The sequence below is a fragment of the Corvus cornix genome, chromosome 1A (assembly GCF_000738735.6).
Source record: "Corvus cornix cornix isolate S_Up_H32 chromosome 1A, ASM73873v5, whole genome shotgun sequence".
Taxonomy (NCBI): Eukaryota; Metazoa; Chordata; class Aves; order Passeriformes; family Corvidae; genus Corvus; species Corvus cornix.
Genome location: NC_047057.1, coordinates 71837919 through 71851312, shown reverse-complemented (window position 1 = coordinate 71851312; position 13394 = coordinate 71837919). Strand labels below are relative to the sequence as shown.

The window sequence follows — 13394 nt, the reverse complement described above, 5'->3', positions numbered from 1 at the left end:
TACCTTGTGTGGTTGGCTGTTGAGGTCACACAGAACAGGACACTAAACAAGGGGGAAAAATCCATGCTTTAAAAGTCACAAGTGTGCACAGGAAGCAGCGCGTGGCAAGAACGGGGAGTGCAGCAGCCATTTGTCTGTGTGGCCACCAGCATCCCTCCCTGCACTTTTCCAGGTCAGGTCAGTATGTGCTGGCTGTGTACCCATCCTGCAGGAACCGAAGTCTGCCTCAGCAGAGCCCCTCAAAGCAGTAGCCAGCAGCCTGCATCTTGCCATGCCTCTCGTCCCTCGACAATGTTACCCAAATCCCCCCCAGCTGTCTTCCCCAAAGGAACTTGTTCATTCCTTTTTGAGCACTCAGATCTCTCCCTCTCTTTTTTTTCCATCAAACAACCTGTAACTAGTTCTTGGGTTAGTTAATAGTTCTAACACTGGTTCTTTTTGTTTTCTGTTTTGATCCTTCAAGAGATTGCCTTTTGTTATTCAAAGCCGAAGGTACTTGACACAGAAGCAATGCAGAAGCCCCCAGGCTTTAAACGCCGTCCTGGCTGTGTGATCGTTTTGCCTGTGAGCTATTCCCATCCTCAGTGTCTGATAAGCCTTGGGGAAGAAATAGGAAAAGAATGCAGCACTCCGAATTCCTGAGAGGTGCTGGGAGGCATCCATCCATGTGGAGACTGGAGGATGTCCACCTGCTGACCAGGGCCTTTCAGATTCAGCATTTCACACTGCCAAGGGACACTCCTGCCTTTGACTTTCTTCACAAGGCTGACAAAAAATCTGGCTTCCTATCTGTCTGTTGGGGAGAAAGATATCTTGCTTTGCTAAATTGTTTGCAGAAATGTCCAGGTCCGATGGTTTTGTGTTCAGGCCCAGGAATTGCTTTTTGAGCTCTAAAACTGACCCTAGGAGCTGCTGTGTCTTGGACTTACTGTATTGCTCTGTGGAGAACCCAGGTTCTTTGTTTTTCTGTTGCATCCAAAAAGTGGCATAATTTACTGATGGCGTTAAGTCTGTCATCCAGCGTGCTGATGTGCCTGTAAAATCTCCAGTTTGGCATCAGCGTGGCTTAATCTTCTCTTGGTGATCTTAAATTTCACCAGGGGACCAGCTGAGGTCTGCAGGTCAGTCCATTCTTCCTTCAGTCTTACTCTGCACCTCTGTCTTGTGCACCAGTACTGCTGACCTGTCATGAAAACCTCTCTTTGCAATTATCTTCCCATCCTTTGGTACCAGTGTATGTCCTGTGCCTTAAGCACACAGCCTGGTGTTGGCTCTGGGACTCAGGACCTCGTTTCCACCTCCTGCTATTCTGCCTTGGCCACTGGTCTCAGTCACTCACTTTCTGGTTTTGAACATGACAGAGTTCTCTGCACTTCGGGGTCTCAGGAGATTCTTGTCTCTTGTTCTGAACGTGCTCTGAGGGAAAAATTCATATTCCCAGTCTGGCTGCAGTGAGAGATCTTGCTGGATAAGGAAGTGTTGGGCTCCAGCTCTCCTCAGCTCTCCAAGCCTATTCACTGGCATGCCAGGGAATTCATTGCTTAATGAAAGCCATTTTCCCTGCTCTTCCCCAGCCAAGATCAATGTTATCACATGGCGAGAGATGGCCTACACTTAGACATCTCCCTTGTGTGTTCTTGCAGAATCATGTGGCAAAGCTTTTTAGGTGTAATAGGCATTTTCAGTTCTATTGTTAATTTATCATAGGTGATGGCGTGAGATAACTTCTCTCCTTGGCCCTTTGCACCTCAGACATAAAATTTGATGGCATCAGCAGTGGTACCACCCTAATCTAGTACCTGCGTGCCTCCCTTGCTGGGTAAAGCTTTAGAAACTGATATTGCCTCTTTCTTGGGCTCCCTTGGCTCAACAGATTGATTCCTCGAGGCAGCAAAAGAGTAGCTGACCCTTCTGGGGACACTCAGCTTGTCTCCTCTTTGGCTGCTGAACTGTTCAGTGCAACCCCACTAAAGAAGCAGGAAGCTCTTACTTCTTGACAGACACTGAAGTTTCCTTCCCATTCAGACAGGCAGGATGTCTGACCAACCTTCTCACCGGGAGTTTTCTGGAAGTTCCTATCTATTTCCAGGCACACAGTATTTTACCATTTCAGCCATATCCCAGGGAACTGAGGTCTCTATTTTCAGGCCTTCCTCCATGCTGGAGCTGTAGTGCAAGTTCCAACATGATGGTTGAAAATGCATGTCAGTGACTGATTACAGAGCTGTTTTGCTTTTGGAGTTTAAAGCTGCCCTAGCTGCTTTCATGGGCTGTATATCACACTGAATGCAATTGATTTGTTACTGCACCCTTTGACTAATGCATTCAGGGCAGTACCCTAAAGGTAAAATGGAATAAACTGTGAAGTACAGAGTATCTGTGGGGTTAGTGTGTCAGCAAAGCCGGGCAGGTGTGTTTAAACACACCTTTGGTGTGAACGTGCTCACCCTGAGTCAAAAACAACAATGCTCATGGAAAATAGCATCATCACTCTTAATTTATTGTATTTATGCAGGTGTAATTAAGGGACAAGACAGTTTTTAATACTGTCTGAAATTACCTTCTCTTTCTATTCATTCAAGGTAAATAATCCTTTCTGTTCATCTAATGCTACATTAATTCATGTTTTCACAAATACATGTAGCAATACTTTTTGCTCAACATAATGATGTTTCTGAATCTTTTAGCAGAATGACTTTTCCTGTTTTAATCCAGTTATCCAACTCATTGATTCGTCCTTACCAGTTTTCACTCAAATTGCAGCATCAGTAGTGGGGGGTGGAGTTTCTGCTTCTCTGTCCAGAACCCTGCATGTACTGAGAGCACAAGTCATCCCTTGATGGAGATTGTGCAAAGACTCACTGAGTTTGAAGGAGGGGTTGAGCTAGCGTTGGAAGATAAATACATTTTATTTTAATCCCATTAGTACTCCCTGAATCTGACTGGGCAGTGTTTGTATCCTCCTGCCTATCCCCTTTGCCCCCAGGGTTTTCTCTTCCTGTGGTACCATGTACCTTCAGCTGTTGTTTGGGATGTTTCTGGCTGCTCTGGTTTCGCTGAGACTCATATTCCTATTTCTTCCTTTCCTTAACCAAGCAACAAAAACACACAAGCAGCCCTTGCTCCTACCTAAAAAACATATGCAGGCCCCTGCACCCAGCATGCATCTAGTTAACCATATGTGTCTTCCTCATCCTCCAAGAACTGCATAATCCACCAGGCTTGGCAAATCCAACCCCTTTTTCCTCCAATGTTTCACATCTTCACACCAATCTCTCTTTCCCTGGCTCACTTGGCCATGTTAAGCTGCTGGTCTCTTGGGATGGGGAGATGGATGCTGGGCATCTGCTCGCTCCTTTCTGGCATTGTGGTGGGGAGGGTGAGGGAGAAAACAGCAAGGCAGATAAGGGCAGTGAGGAGCAGCTGGGCACAGGTGAAAGAAGGGCCATCAGTGCCTTCAGGTTGTGTTTCCTTCACCTAAAATGACTTTCACCTTCTCACACGGAAGGAGAAACAGCAATATGCCTCTTTGTTGCCTCCCTGTACTTTGAGGTGTTAGAGGCAGGGCCACAGCACGAAACACTTGTGGCCCCTCCTGCTGATCCTGGGGATGGTGATGAAAATAGAGCAGCCCTGGCCCACAGAAGGGTGCTTGGAGCTCCTGCAAGCAGGGAGAGGGAATATGACGGGACAGTTCAAAGTAACAGGTATGTGTGATTTCTCCTGCCAGTGCTGCCTTTCTCTCACACAGCCCAATTAACAGGGGTCACAGAGCACTGATTAGCTGCCTTGGCATTTTGGGAACATAAAGCAGTGAAAAATCCAGGGTGAATGGGGGAAAAAAGATCAAATAGACACTTATCTCAGCACTCCTGCCTGTCCCTGGCATTTGCCAGCCTAAGGAAAGAGCCTTTCCAGAAGAGACCAGTGCAGGACAGTGCTGTATCTGTGCTGATATCTCTGCTGCTTTTCTGCCTTTTCTCAGCAAAATAACAAACACAGCACCCCCAGCAGCCGTGTCATTGGTAGGGCTGTTGCTAGATAAGAGCCAAGTCACTGCAGAAGCGTGGGCCTTTGGCAGCTGGGGAAGATCAGAGCGTGCCCTTTTGCCACACTGCTGTGTGAGATGACTTCAGTCCCTCCTTAGGAGGAGTGGACTTGCTGCCTCCTGTCCTTCGTGTGAGGGAAAAGGGGTGGAAGGCAGCACACAGCAGCTCAGGGGAGGTAAAAGGGCACCTCCATCTGGTTCAAGACTTGCTGAGCATGCTCTACTAGTGCTAAGGAGCCCAAGCCAGAAACTTCCATGGTTGCTCAGGCTGTGGCTGGGGTGAGAAATCTGGACAAGCAGACCTGGAATGTTCCTGATGGGTGGGCAGCTGTGGTGACCTTGTGCCTTCCCCTCCCTTCCTTCATACTCCCCTTTTTTTGGGGGTAGCAAAGCAACGCTCCCACTTCAGCTGTCATACCCAGGTTAAGTGGCTGCACTTGCTTCTGTCAAGCCAACACATGCTCCTGTGGTGTGATCCCTTATTAGACTAGACAGCCCACATCAGCTCTCCATTCTCCCTGCCTCCCCGGAGACACTGCCTCGCTCCATAGCTGTTCCTATTCTGCTTCTCTGTGGGATACAGCATGTCTGCCAGCTCCCCTCCCAGCCTCCCCAGGTTTGAGTGCATGGAAGATTGCTCAGGGTAAGATGGAGGAAGACAAGGAGTAGGAGTGTTCTTAACTGCTGGCAGCCGTGGGTTTTCGTAGATGATTTTTTCCCCTCTCCTAAAGACGAACGCTTTTGGAGTTCGGGTGGGAGGTCCGCAGCATCCAACCCTGTAAATCAGATTTCTTTAGCAGGGTTGTGCAGCCCTTCTGCTGGTGAACCTCCTGTCCTAGCTTGGAGGAAAATCCAGAACCCTGATGTCTTCTCTAAGCATTGCTTCAGCGTATTCTTGGGGCGGTCTCTGGTCTCTGCCACATTTGAGTTCTGGAAGTGAGTTATGGGATGGACAAATGAGGAGCAGGGAGCAGGAGTTCCTAGGGTGCTGAAATTACTCTGCTGTCCTTTACTCGTGTGGAAGACATGGGTGTGTATCTTTCATGGATGTGGAAACCTCCAGTTGCTCATGTTTCAGACTGCCAAATCCAGGAGTTAGGCCAGACTATTTTAGGGAAGAACTGCTGCTACTTAACATTTGCTAACTAGGTAATCTTTTGTCCTTCTGTTTGAAACAAAACAATGGTTCTAATGCAGAAAGATTTTATTCCCTTGTTCAGCAATGGTGAAGACAAATGTCCTTGTGTATAGAGCCCAGTGCCATCCACCTGCTTAACTCTTGAGATGTCTTTCTCTTCCCCTTCACTGCCAGTGCTCCTGATGGCCACACAGAATTGGCAAGAATAAGGTACAGAATTACTTAGGTTTGGGCAATATCTGCATTCAAAGAACTGGTTCTGGCTTGCCGTGGGGGACAAAAGGCAGACCTGTACATGCCTTGTGATGGTCTTGTGCTCCAGCAATCTCCACTGTCTTTACAACTCTGGGAGGAGAAACTTCACTCTGGAGGTCTGATCAGTGTAATTTGAAGTTTCCCCCCCCACACACACACACACTGTGATCTCATTCAGGGTCCATTAATGTCAGTTGTCCTCCTTTTGTTCACAGCCACTAGTAGGCCCGCAGGTTTTCTCCAAGCATGATTCAAAACAGGCCCTGAAAAGCAGGATGTACCTGGGTGTTTGTTTCCTTCATCACAAGAGCTCTGCCAGGGTTGGACCTTGCTGAGGTCTGTCACAAGTGTGCTGTGGAGTTACTGCTCCCTCTAGACTGTCCTTGGCTGGAATTTTTGAAGTCTGTCCCCATCAGTGGTGCAGCTGAATGTGGCTGCTAAAGCCTAAGGTCATGATTTCCTGGATCTCCAGCTTCTTGGTCCTTTTGCTCTGCTGCAATGAAGTGTTTTGTGGAGAGACCCTTCAGGGTGCTCATGGCCCTTGGGCCTCTGGCAGTTTGGTCACCCTGATGACAAGTTGGTCTGAGGAATACATGCTGCCTGTTGGCTCGTGTGCTTTCTGAGCCAGCTGCACATGCAGGGCTTGGAGGGATTCCTCTCCAGCCCTCTTCTCCCCCTGAAGGATGGGGTAGTGTCTTTTTCCCCCTGCATCATGCTTGACTTAGTTTCTCGGTAGGGTAAATTGAAGGTGAAGTACAAGCTGGTCCATAAAGCTTCCTCCCCCACCTCAGATAAGAAAGCTCATTAATACAGTAAAAAAAAGGTCTCCATTGTTACATGAGAGCTCAAGGTCAGGCTGGTAGTAGTAACTCATATTGCTTCTAAGGTCAGCCTAAGCTTTCTCTTTCTGACAAGCCACGATAGATTGATCATGGGGGCCCTTACATTATTTTTTTTCTTCTGAAATAGGCTTTGCTTCTCCAGACCCTGTTAATGATGTTTGACTGAGGTCATCCCAGCAAACCCTGAATCCTTCCCATTACCTTCCAGAGGGCTTGCCTTTGTGCCAAAGCATTGTATGCTTGTTAAGAATTAAGCTTTCCTGATCTCTGCTGTAGCAAAGAAGCTGTCTTCATTGGAGAGGCGAGAAATATCTTGAATGCCATCTGTCAGTTAATGCTCTCATTAACACCTGAGTGGCTCCCAACACCAAGCTGGTGCCTTTTTCCAATTCAGAACTTAAAAGGTGCCAGCCCATAAGGTGAAATATCTTCAGTCCATAAAATTAATTCCATTATAAAACTGGTAAGTTCTGATAAGACCTAGATTTTTGTTGTTTCATTTAACTAGAGAGATCACAGAGGCAAAGCCATTCTCTTGTGTGCTGTGAATTAGATGTCCAAGAAGTCTATTTTCGTTTAGTGCTGAGAACCTCCTAAAAGCAACACTTGTCCTGGGTGGCTGAATGTATCCAAGTCTTTTTTAGCTTTAAAGCCTTTACCAGAGAGAAGTATCACCTCTGTTATTTCCCTTACTGGCTAACTCTGTAATAGGAACTGCAAGAGTAATTACATTTACGTTTAAATGGTCTTTGGTAGAAAGTCTGAGCTCTCCCTGTCTTGTTTTCCATGTTCCTCCCACATACAACTCTTGGGCAGGAGTTGCAAGAGGTCTGTTGTTGTTCCTGCTCTCTTGTCATCCTCTGGTTTTGTCAGGGTTCTTGGTTTTAATCTCAAGAGCAATATACTGTCTGGGATTAGATGCAGGTCAGGCTTGCCTTTTTTCCAGTAGTTTAGCTCAAGAGCATGCCAGTATTTACTCTGCCGTTGCATTTTGTAAATTAATGAAACAAGAGACTTAAAACACTGTCAGCATGATAGATATTCTAGCTAGTGGGTCCAGGCAATTATTTGGCATCTAAACTTTCAGAAGGCTTATTCATGTGTGCCAGCAGTGTCCAAGCTTCGTTGGTAAATTTTTGTCTCCGATATTTCAACTCCTTATTCTAATGTTTCCTTTAATCCAATATTTACTCCCACAGGACCAGAGATTTTGTGAGGGGTGGGTTTTAGGGGTTTTTTTTAAGAGATGTGTGGGGGGAGGGCTTGTAAAAAAATTGGCAGCAGTAGACCAGATAGGGCAATGTGCTGTGACAGTAATTCCACACTTGGGCCATGGCATGCTGCCTGCGGGAAGCGCAGATTGACACGGGGACTCTCTTACTGAATCAGTGTTTGGTTTAGCTTTTGTTTGTTTGGCTTGATTTTGTTTACAGTTTTCCAGCCAAGATTTGATTTACTTTGGAGTCTTTAAAACTAAAAGCACAAGTGACTCCGCTTCCTTTGGGCATGAGGATAAAAAAAATAAGCACTTGTGTCTGTACACATAATTCCAGCCCCAATTTGCTCAGAAGGAATTTCACATTGAGTTTGCTCCTACAGGGTCCCAGTGGGTCTCTAGGTGCAGCTGTTCCCTCCCAAGCATGCACACCAGAAGCTCCAACCAAATTTTTCCATATATCCTGTCAACTCTGTGAAATTCTCACCCTCTCTTCCTGAGGTCTCCAAAGGAGCCCCTCTAGGAAGCCGGGCACGGTGACGAGCGCACTGGCCAAGCTTCTTTTTGTGACAGCAGAGCATGACCCCACGCGTTAAAAACCCAGGCGGTGGGAAAGGTGCCTCTCCTTTGAGCAGGGGAAAGCACTGGGATGGCCAGGCGGGGGGAGGAGTCCTCAGCTCCCCTCTCCTGGAGCACAGAGAAACCTCCCTCTTTGGGAGGCAGCCGGGCAGCAGATGGCCGGGCTGCGGTGCTGAGCTGTCAGGGGTGGATCATTTCTCTGGCTGTTCGGGGCGCTGATACCCATGGTGGAGAGGAGCCCCTCCCTCAACTTGCTCCATCTTCTTTATGCCCTGATTTTTTTGCAGCTGCTGCTAAAGATCACAGGCAACTTGAGCTGCAGCCTCAGTGGTACTCTTGTGGATTGTCTGACGCTGTTCCTCCCCTTTGACACGGATGTGCTAGGTCGTGTCCTTCCCAGTGCCCCAGATTTCCTTCTGTATATGCAACATACGACTAAAACTTTCAACCACAGTTGCAATTCAGCTTTGACCTCCTTTCTGATCTTTGCAAAAAAAGATGGGGACCTCTGACAACAACCCTGTGGTTTCAGAGCGTAGGCAGGGATAAGATTAAGAATTGCAGTGGGCTCTCGAAAAATCGTCTGCATCCATGTGGGGTGTACCACATAGATATGCATGAGCCATTCCACCACTGCCCCACTACAGCTATCCAAATTGCTTCGCACATCAGGGGGCAGCTGCAAAGCAAGGGATGTTTTGACAAGTGAGGGAAACTTTATCTCCGTTTTATGAAATATTAATGGTACTAGTCAAGTTGGGATGGGAGAAGTTTTACAGTTGCAGAGTTCTTTGAGGTACTTTTTCTGATCTGTTGTAGCTGATTTTTGTAGTACTTTTCCTTGGTTAATGAGCTGTATGGAAGCTGCTGGTGCTGTACATCAGGAAGTGGTTGAGATGTGGTGAGAGTCGTGGCCCGTGGTCTCACACTTTTTTTGTAAATTGTTTCTAGGACTCCCAGTTTACTTTCGGAAGAGGGTTGGTTTTCCTTTGGATACATGCCCTGAGACAGAATGTGACTGTATACCAGTTCAACCTCCTTGGGAATGCTCCAGTTTGTAGAGAAAAGGATATGACTGACCTAACACTGCCTCCACTGGTCGAGTGTTTTTACAGGTCCCAGGGATGCTGAGAACCTCTGGAGAAGAGATACATCTGCCTCCTTAGCTCAGTGATTTCCTTCCTGTCTTCTTCTTACAAAAGAGTTTTTTGGAGGTTCTCAGTTGCAGCAGAGACTCTGTAGGACTTGCAAGTGTATTGCTGTCCTGCTACTGAGCTTGAAAAAAGGGTGTTTAACAGACTGTATCCAGGTCATTCCATTCCTGGATGCAGCCTCTTTGATTCTTGGGTTTGAATTTTACAGGTAACTCTAAACAGTTATTCCTGGGCATTTCTGCTTTGCACAGGGAAGAACCCCAAGGGCAGGGTTCTCACAGATTGCTGTGCTCCCTGCAGATTTTCTTCTCCAAACCAAGGGAGCTGTTTCAGAAACTTTTTCAAAGGGAAATATAATAGAGGTGGGATAAGTGAAACTAAGTGTAGGTGTGGCAGACAGGGTGAAGACGAACACCCTACATTTGTCTGGAGAAAAGAGGTCGGTTCCCATTAAGAGGGAAAATATAAATTGGGTAAGATTGAGAGTGATTGGGAATGCCTTGCGACATCTGTTTCCCATCTCTGGTTCTCATTTCTATCCTTATTCAAAGCGACAAATGCACAGTAGCTGTCTTTGAAAATTGATGGGGATAGGAACTCAAAAGTACTCTTTAAGAACAGAGCTTGTAGTGCATTGAACACCAGGTGGATGGCGGAAATTTCTAGTGTTAGCCACTTATGTGAAAGCCAAACTAAAACAAAATTGGTTAAATCAACAGAGGCAATCCCTAGGGGGAAAGGGAGTTACATGGGCAAAGATTTCAAATGATCTTCTGGAATTAAACGGCTTCCGGGATCAGTTTTCTTTGAGAGCAGCCAAAATGATAGAGCAAGATAAGTGAACTCATGCAAGTGGTAAAAGTATCTGTCTGATCCATGCCTTCCTTTTTTTTTAGGTAGAAAAAAAAATAGGAGCAGATAAAACCCTTTTACTTTTGTGTTTTCTTCCTGGCAATCGTTTTCATCCACTAGTTATTCGGGATCTTAGGGAAACTGCTTTTTCAGTCAATTTTATTGGAAATAGCCAGAACCTCTGTATCAATTCAGTGAAATCATCTTCTGCCTTGAGCTCTGACAGAGTTAAAGAACTGAACTTGGGGGGGACTGAAACTCAAATGCTGTCTGAGAGCTTGCAGTCATTTCCCTTCTGTTTCTGGACTAAGCATCCAAATACAAATGATGTTTTCCTGCTTCCAGGAGAAGATGTTCTCGTCACTATTTCTGTTCTGGAAGACAATCAAAGCTGCCTTTCTTCCTTTGTTTTTCTTCTTTATTTTAATCTGATTGCTTCTGTAAATACCTGACATTTAAGGTGTGGGATCAAGTAGCACTCTTCATTAAAAAGTCTGTAAAGGGAATATATTATTGCCTGCTTTCCCAAATCTAAGTCCTTGCTGGAAGTTAGGTCTTGAGGTATTTGAGAAAGACACTGCAGGAATGCACAGCTACTTCAGGTAGGTGTATTGTGTGCTGAATATCTCACTTTAAAAAAGGATATTTGCTGTAATTTTTACCCTAAAATTATTACTTGAGGCAGTTCTGAGGCATTTCATAAAAGTCAGTCCTCCCTTTCTGACTGAACTTTGTCAGCATAGCGGACTGTTTTCAAGTTACATTTGTCTGATTGCTGGTATTAGTGGGGGTGAAACAACAATACTTGGGAACACTGATGCTTTGCTTGTGTCAGGCAGAAAGGAGCAAACTCCAGGTTTCTGAGGGCACAAGGTCCAGGTATGCTCAAGCATCTGTTGTTAAAGACAACCAGAGCGCTGGTAACAGTCATGTGGTGAGGGGAGATATCTCTGGGAGGTCAGCTTGCGTTTGACGTCAGAAAGAAGCAGGCTGGTGAGGAGGGATCTGCAGGGTGGGAGCATCAACTTCTCTCTACTCAAGGAGGAAGGGAAACGCTGCCAGGTGGACGTGGCTTGAGGCATCTGTTCCTTCATTCTCCCAGTCACTGTCCAGTCATGGTCCTTGCAAAGAAATCCAGTCTTTACCAAATGCATAAAGACCCCTGCCTAATAGCTAACTTCTTGTTGACTTTTAATGATCCTCCTTCAGCTGGATCACACTCCTCTACCTCTTTGTTAAAATATAATAGCTTTTGTAGAAGTTAGCAATTTCTCAGGGAAATGCAATTCTGTAGTGCTGGCGCCGTTCCATTAATCATATAGAGTAATCTGCTTGTGCCAAAAACCTATCAAGTGGAGCTGCCTTTTTGAGAGCTGGTGGGAATGTGTACCCAGTGGTGTTCTTGCTGGCATATGGACTTCCCGTGTGTGCAAGAATGGCTGGGGCATGGGGGGGTCCCCTTTTGCTGTGCTCAGAGTACCCAGCTCGAGCAGGCTGAGCGAGCCTGGCAAGTCTCAGGACTCAAAGTCATATGGACAGATCTTCAGAAAGTTTTATAGTTAGGGACACATGGCCTCCCCAGCCCTTTTTCTTTCCCTCCCCTGGAATTTTGAGCACTCAGAAGGAAGGCTTAAGTCTCACTAAAATATAGACAGGAGTTCTTTCAGCCTTAAGCTCCATCAGTGGTCCTATACGTATCAGATGGGGACTTTCACTCTCAGTGCTAGATGAGGGTAAGAAATACCTGCTTCCTTGGGTTATATGATGAACTGCTGGCAGCGAAAGTACGACTTAATGTGACCCAGCTAGAAAATGAGAAAGATCATTTTAGTAGTAATGTTTATGAAGAGCTCGAGTGTTCAGCTTGATCATCAGGGAGAGTACAGAGCGGGGGCTCCTCTGTACTGACTCCTTTTTGGGAGGTGCATTCCTGTTGGGGATGAGCCTTGCTGTGTGGCAGGGTCCAAGCCACGTGTGTGAGAGGGGCTGTGCTGATGTCCCACCAGAGCCACCGACGGAGGAACAGGCAGAAAGCAGCAGCACCTTTGGGGATGGAGGGAGAGGAGACCGGGGACCACAACAGGAGTATGGGAAGCACACAGCAGCAAAGTGGGGAGGAAGTGATCAGCTATGCAAAGTCTCAAGGCACTGAACCAGGGCATGGAAAATTTCTTTAGAAGTAGAGGTGAGCAGGGCTTGGCAATGACAGATGTGGGGGGCAAAGGGAAATCTGAAGAAAATGGTCTCCACATCAAATGGGAAGAGTTGGAATGGGACCACGCTCATAAATTTTGTTGCATCCTATTGTAGTAAAGGGTGGTTGTTGGTGCTAGCACAAGGCACTGCCCATTGGGAGAGAAAGGGGATGAGTTGCTACCATGTTTGACTCGTCCTTTCAGCTTAGAAGGAAATAACAGTCTGTGTATAAAGAGCTGTCTATGTATAACATGAAATCCTGTGGTGTTGCAATGAAGTTGCTGTGGTTTAGGAATGTGAATGACAGAGCTGCACCCAACCATAGCTGACAGCTTTCCTTCAGGTGCTCTCTGTCTCTGTGTTGTGTTTGTTGGAGTTGCTTGGTGCACCAGGTGTTTCTGGACACGGCAAACTACAGTAATTGTGTATGACTTTTTCCTCCTTGGTTAGATCCGAGACGTTTCACAGCTACCTGGAGGACATCATCAACTACCGCTGGGAGCTGGAGGAAGGGAAGCCCAACCCTTTGCGGGAGTCCACTTTCCAGGAGCTGCCCCTGCGCACGCGCGTGGAGATCCTGCACCGCCTCTGTGACTACCGCCTCGATGCAGATGATGTCTTCGACCTGCTCAAGGTGCTTTAGGAAGCAGGAATGAGGGAAGCTGTGTGGCCACAGGAGCTGGGCCAGATCAGAATCTTCCTGGGATGAGAAGGGGTCACAGTGGGTCAGCAGTTCCCTTTCCTCTCCCATGCTTTGCACTGGTTTGCTCAGGACTTGGGCCCTTGTCCTGTGTGGATGTATCCATAACATGGGAGTCGCTAAGTAAATTGGCTTCTCTGGCTACTCCTTCTGCAAAGAGTGAATTTGGAGATGCTTTAATGGTAGTGGCAGGGCTGTGAGAGCCAAGACGGCTGCCTTGCTGAGGGATGCTGTGAGATGAAAGGATGGGGATGAAGTGTACTGGGGGAGCTGGGGGAGGGTAGAGGAAGGGAAGGGGGGAGGGAGCTTCTCAGGGCTGTGCGTGACTGTCGCCAGCACTAATTAGACCTTCCCTGTCAGGAGCACCAGAGATGAAATGTTAAAACGAGGGAGGCCATTCAAATTAGAGATGCC

The 13394-nt window shown here is 46.8% G+C and overlaps 1 protein-coding gene across 1 annotated transcript in view; it reads left to right on the top strand.

Annotated features, from left to right (window-relative positions):
• The window catches only part of LOC104692291 (cat eye syndrome critical region protein 2), a 100998-nt gene that overhangs the window by 57366 nt on the left and 30238 nt on the right, over positions 1–13394 (top strand). Inside the window, 1 exon segment of the mRNA XM_039571042.1 lies at positions 12731–12914. Coding sequence (XP_039426976.1) covers positions 12731–12914 — 184 coding nt within the window.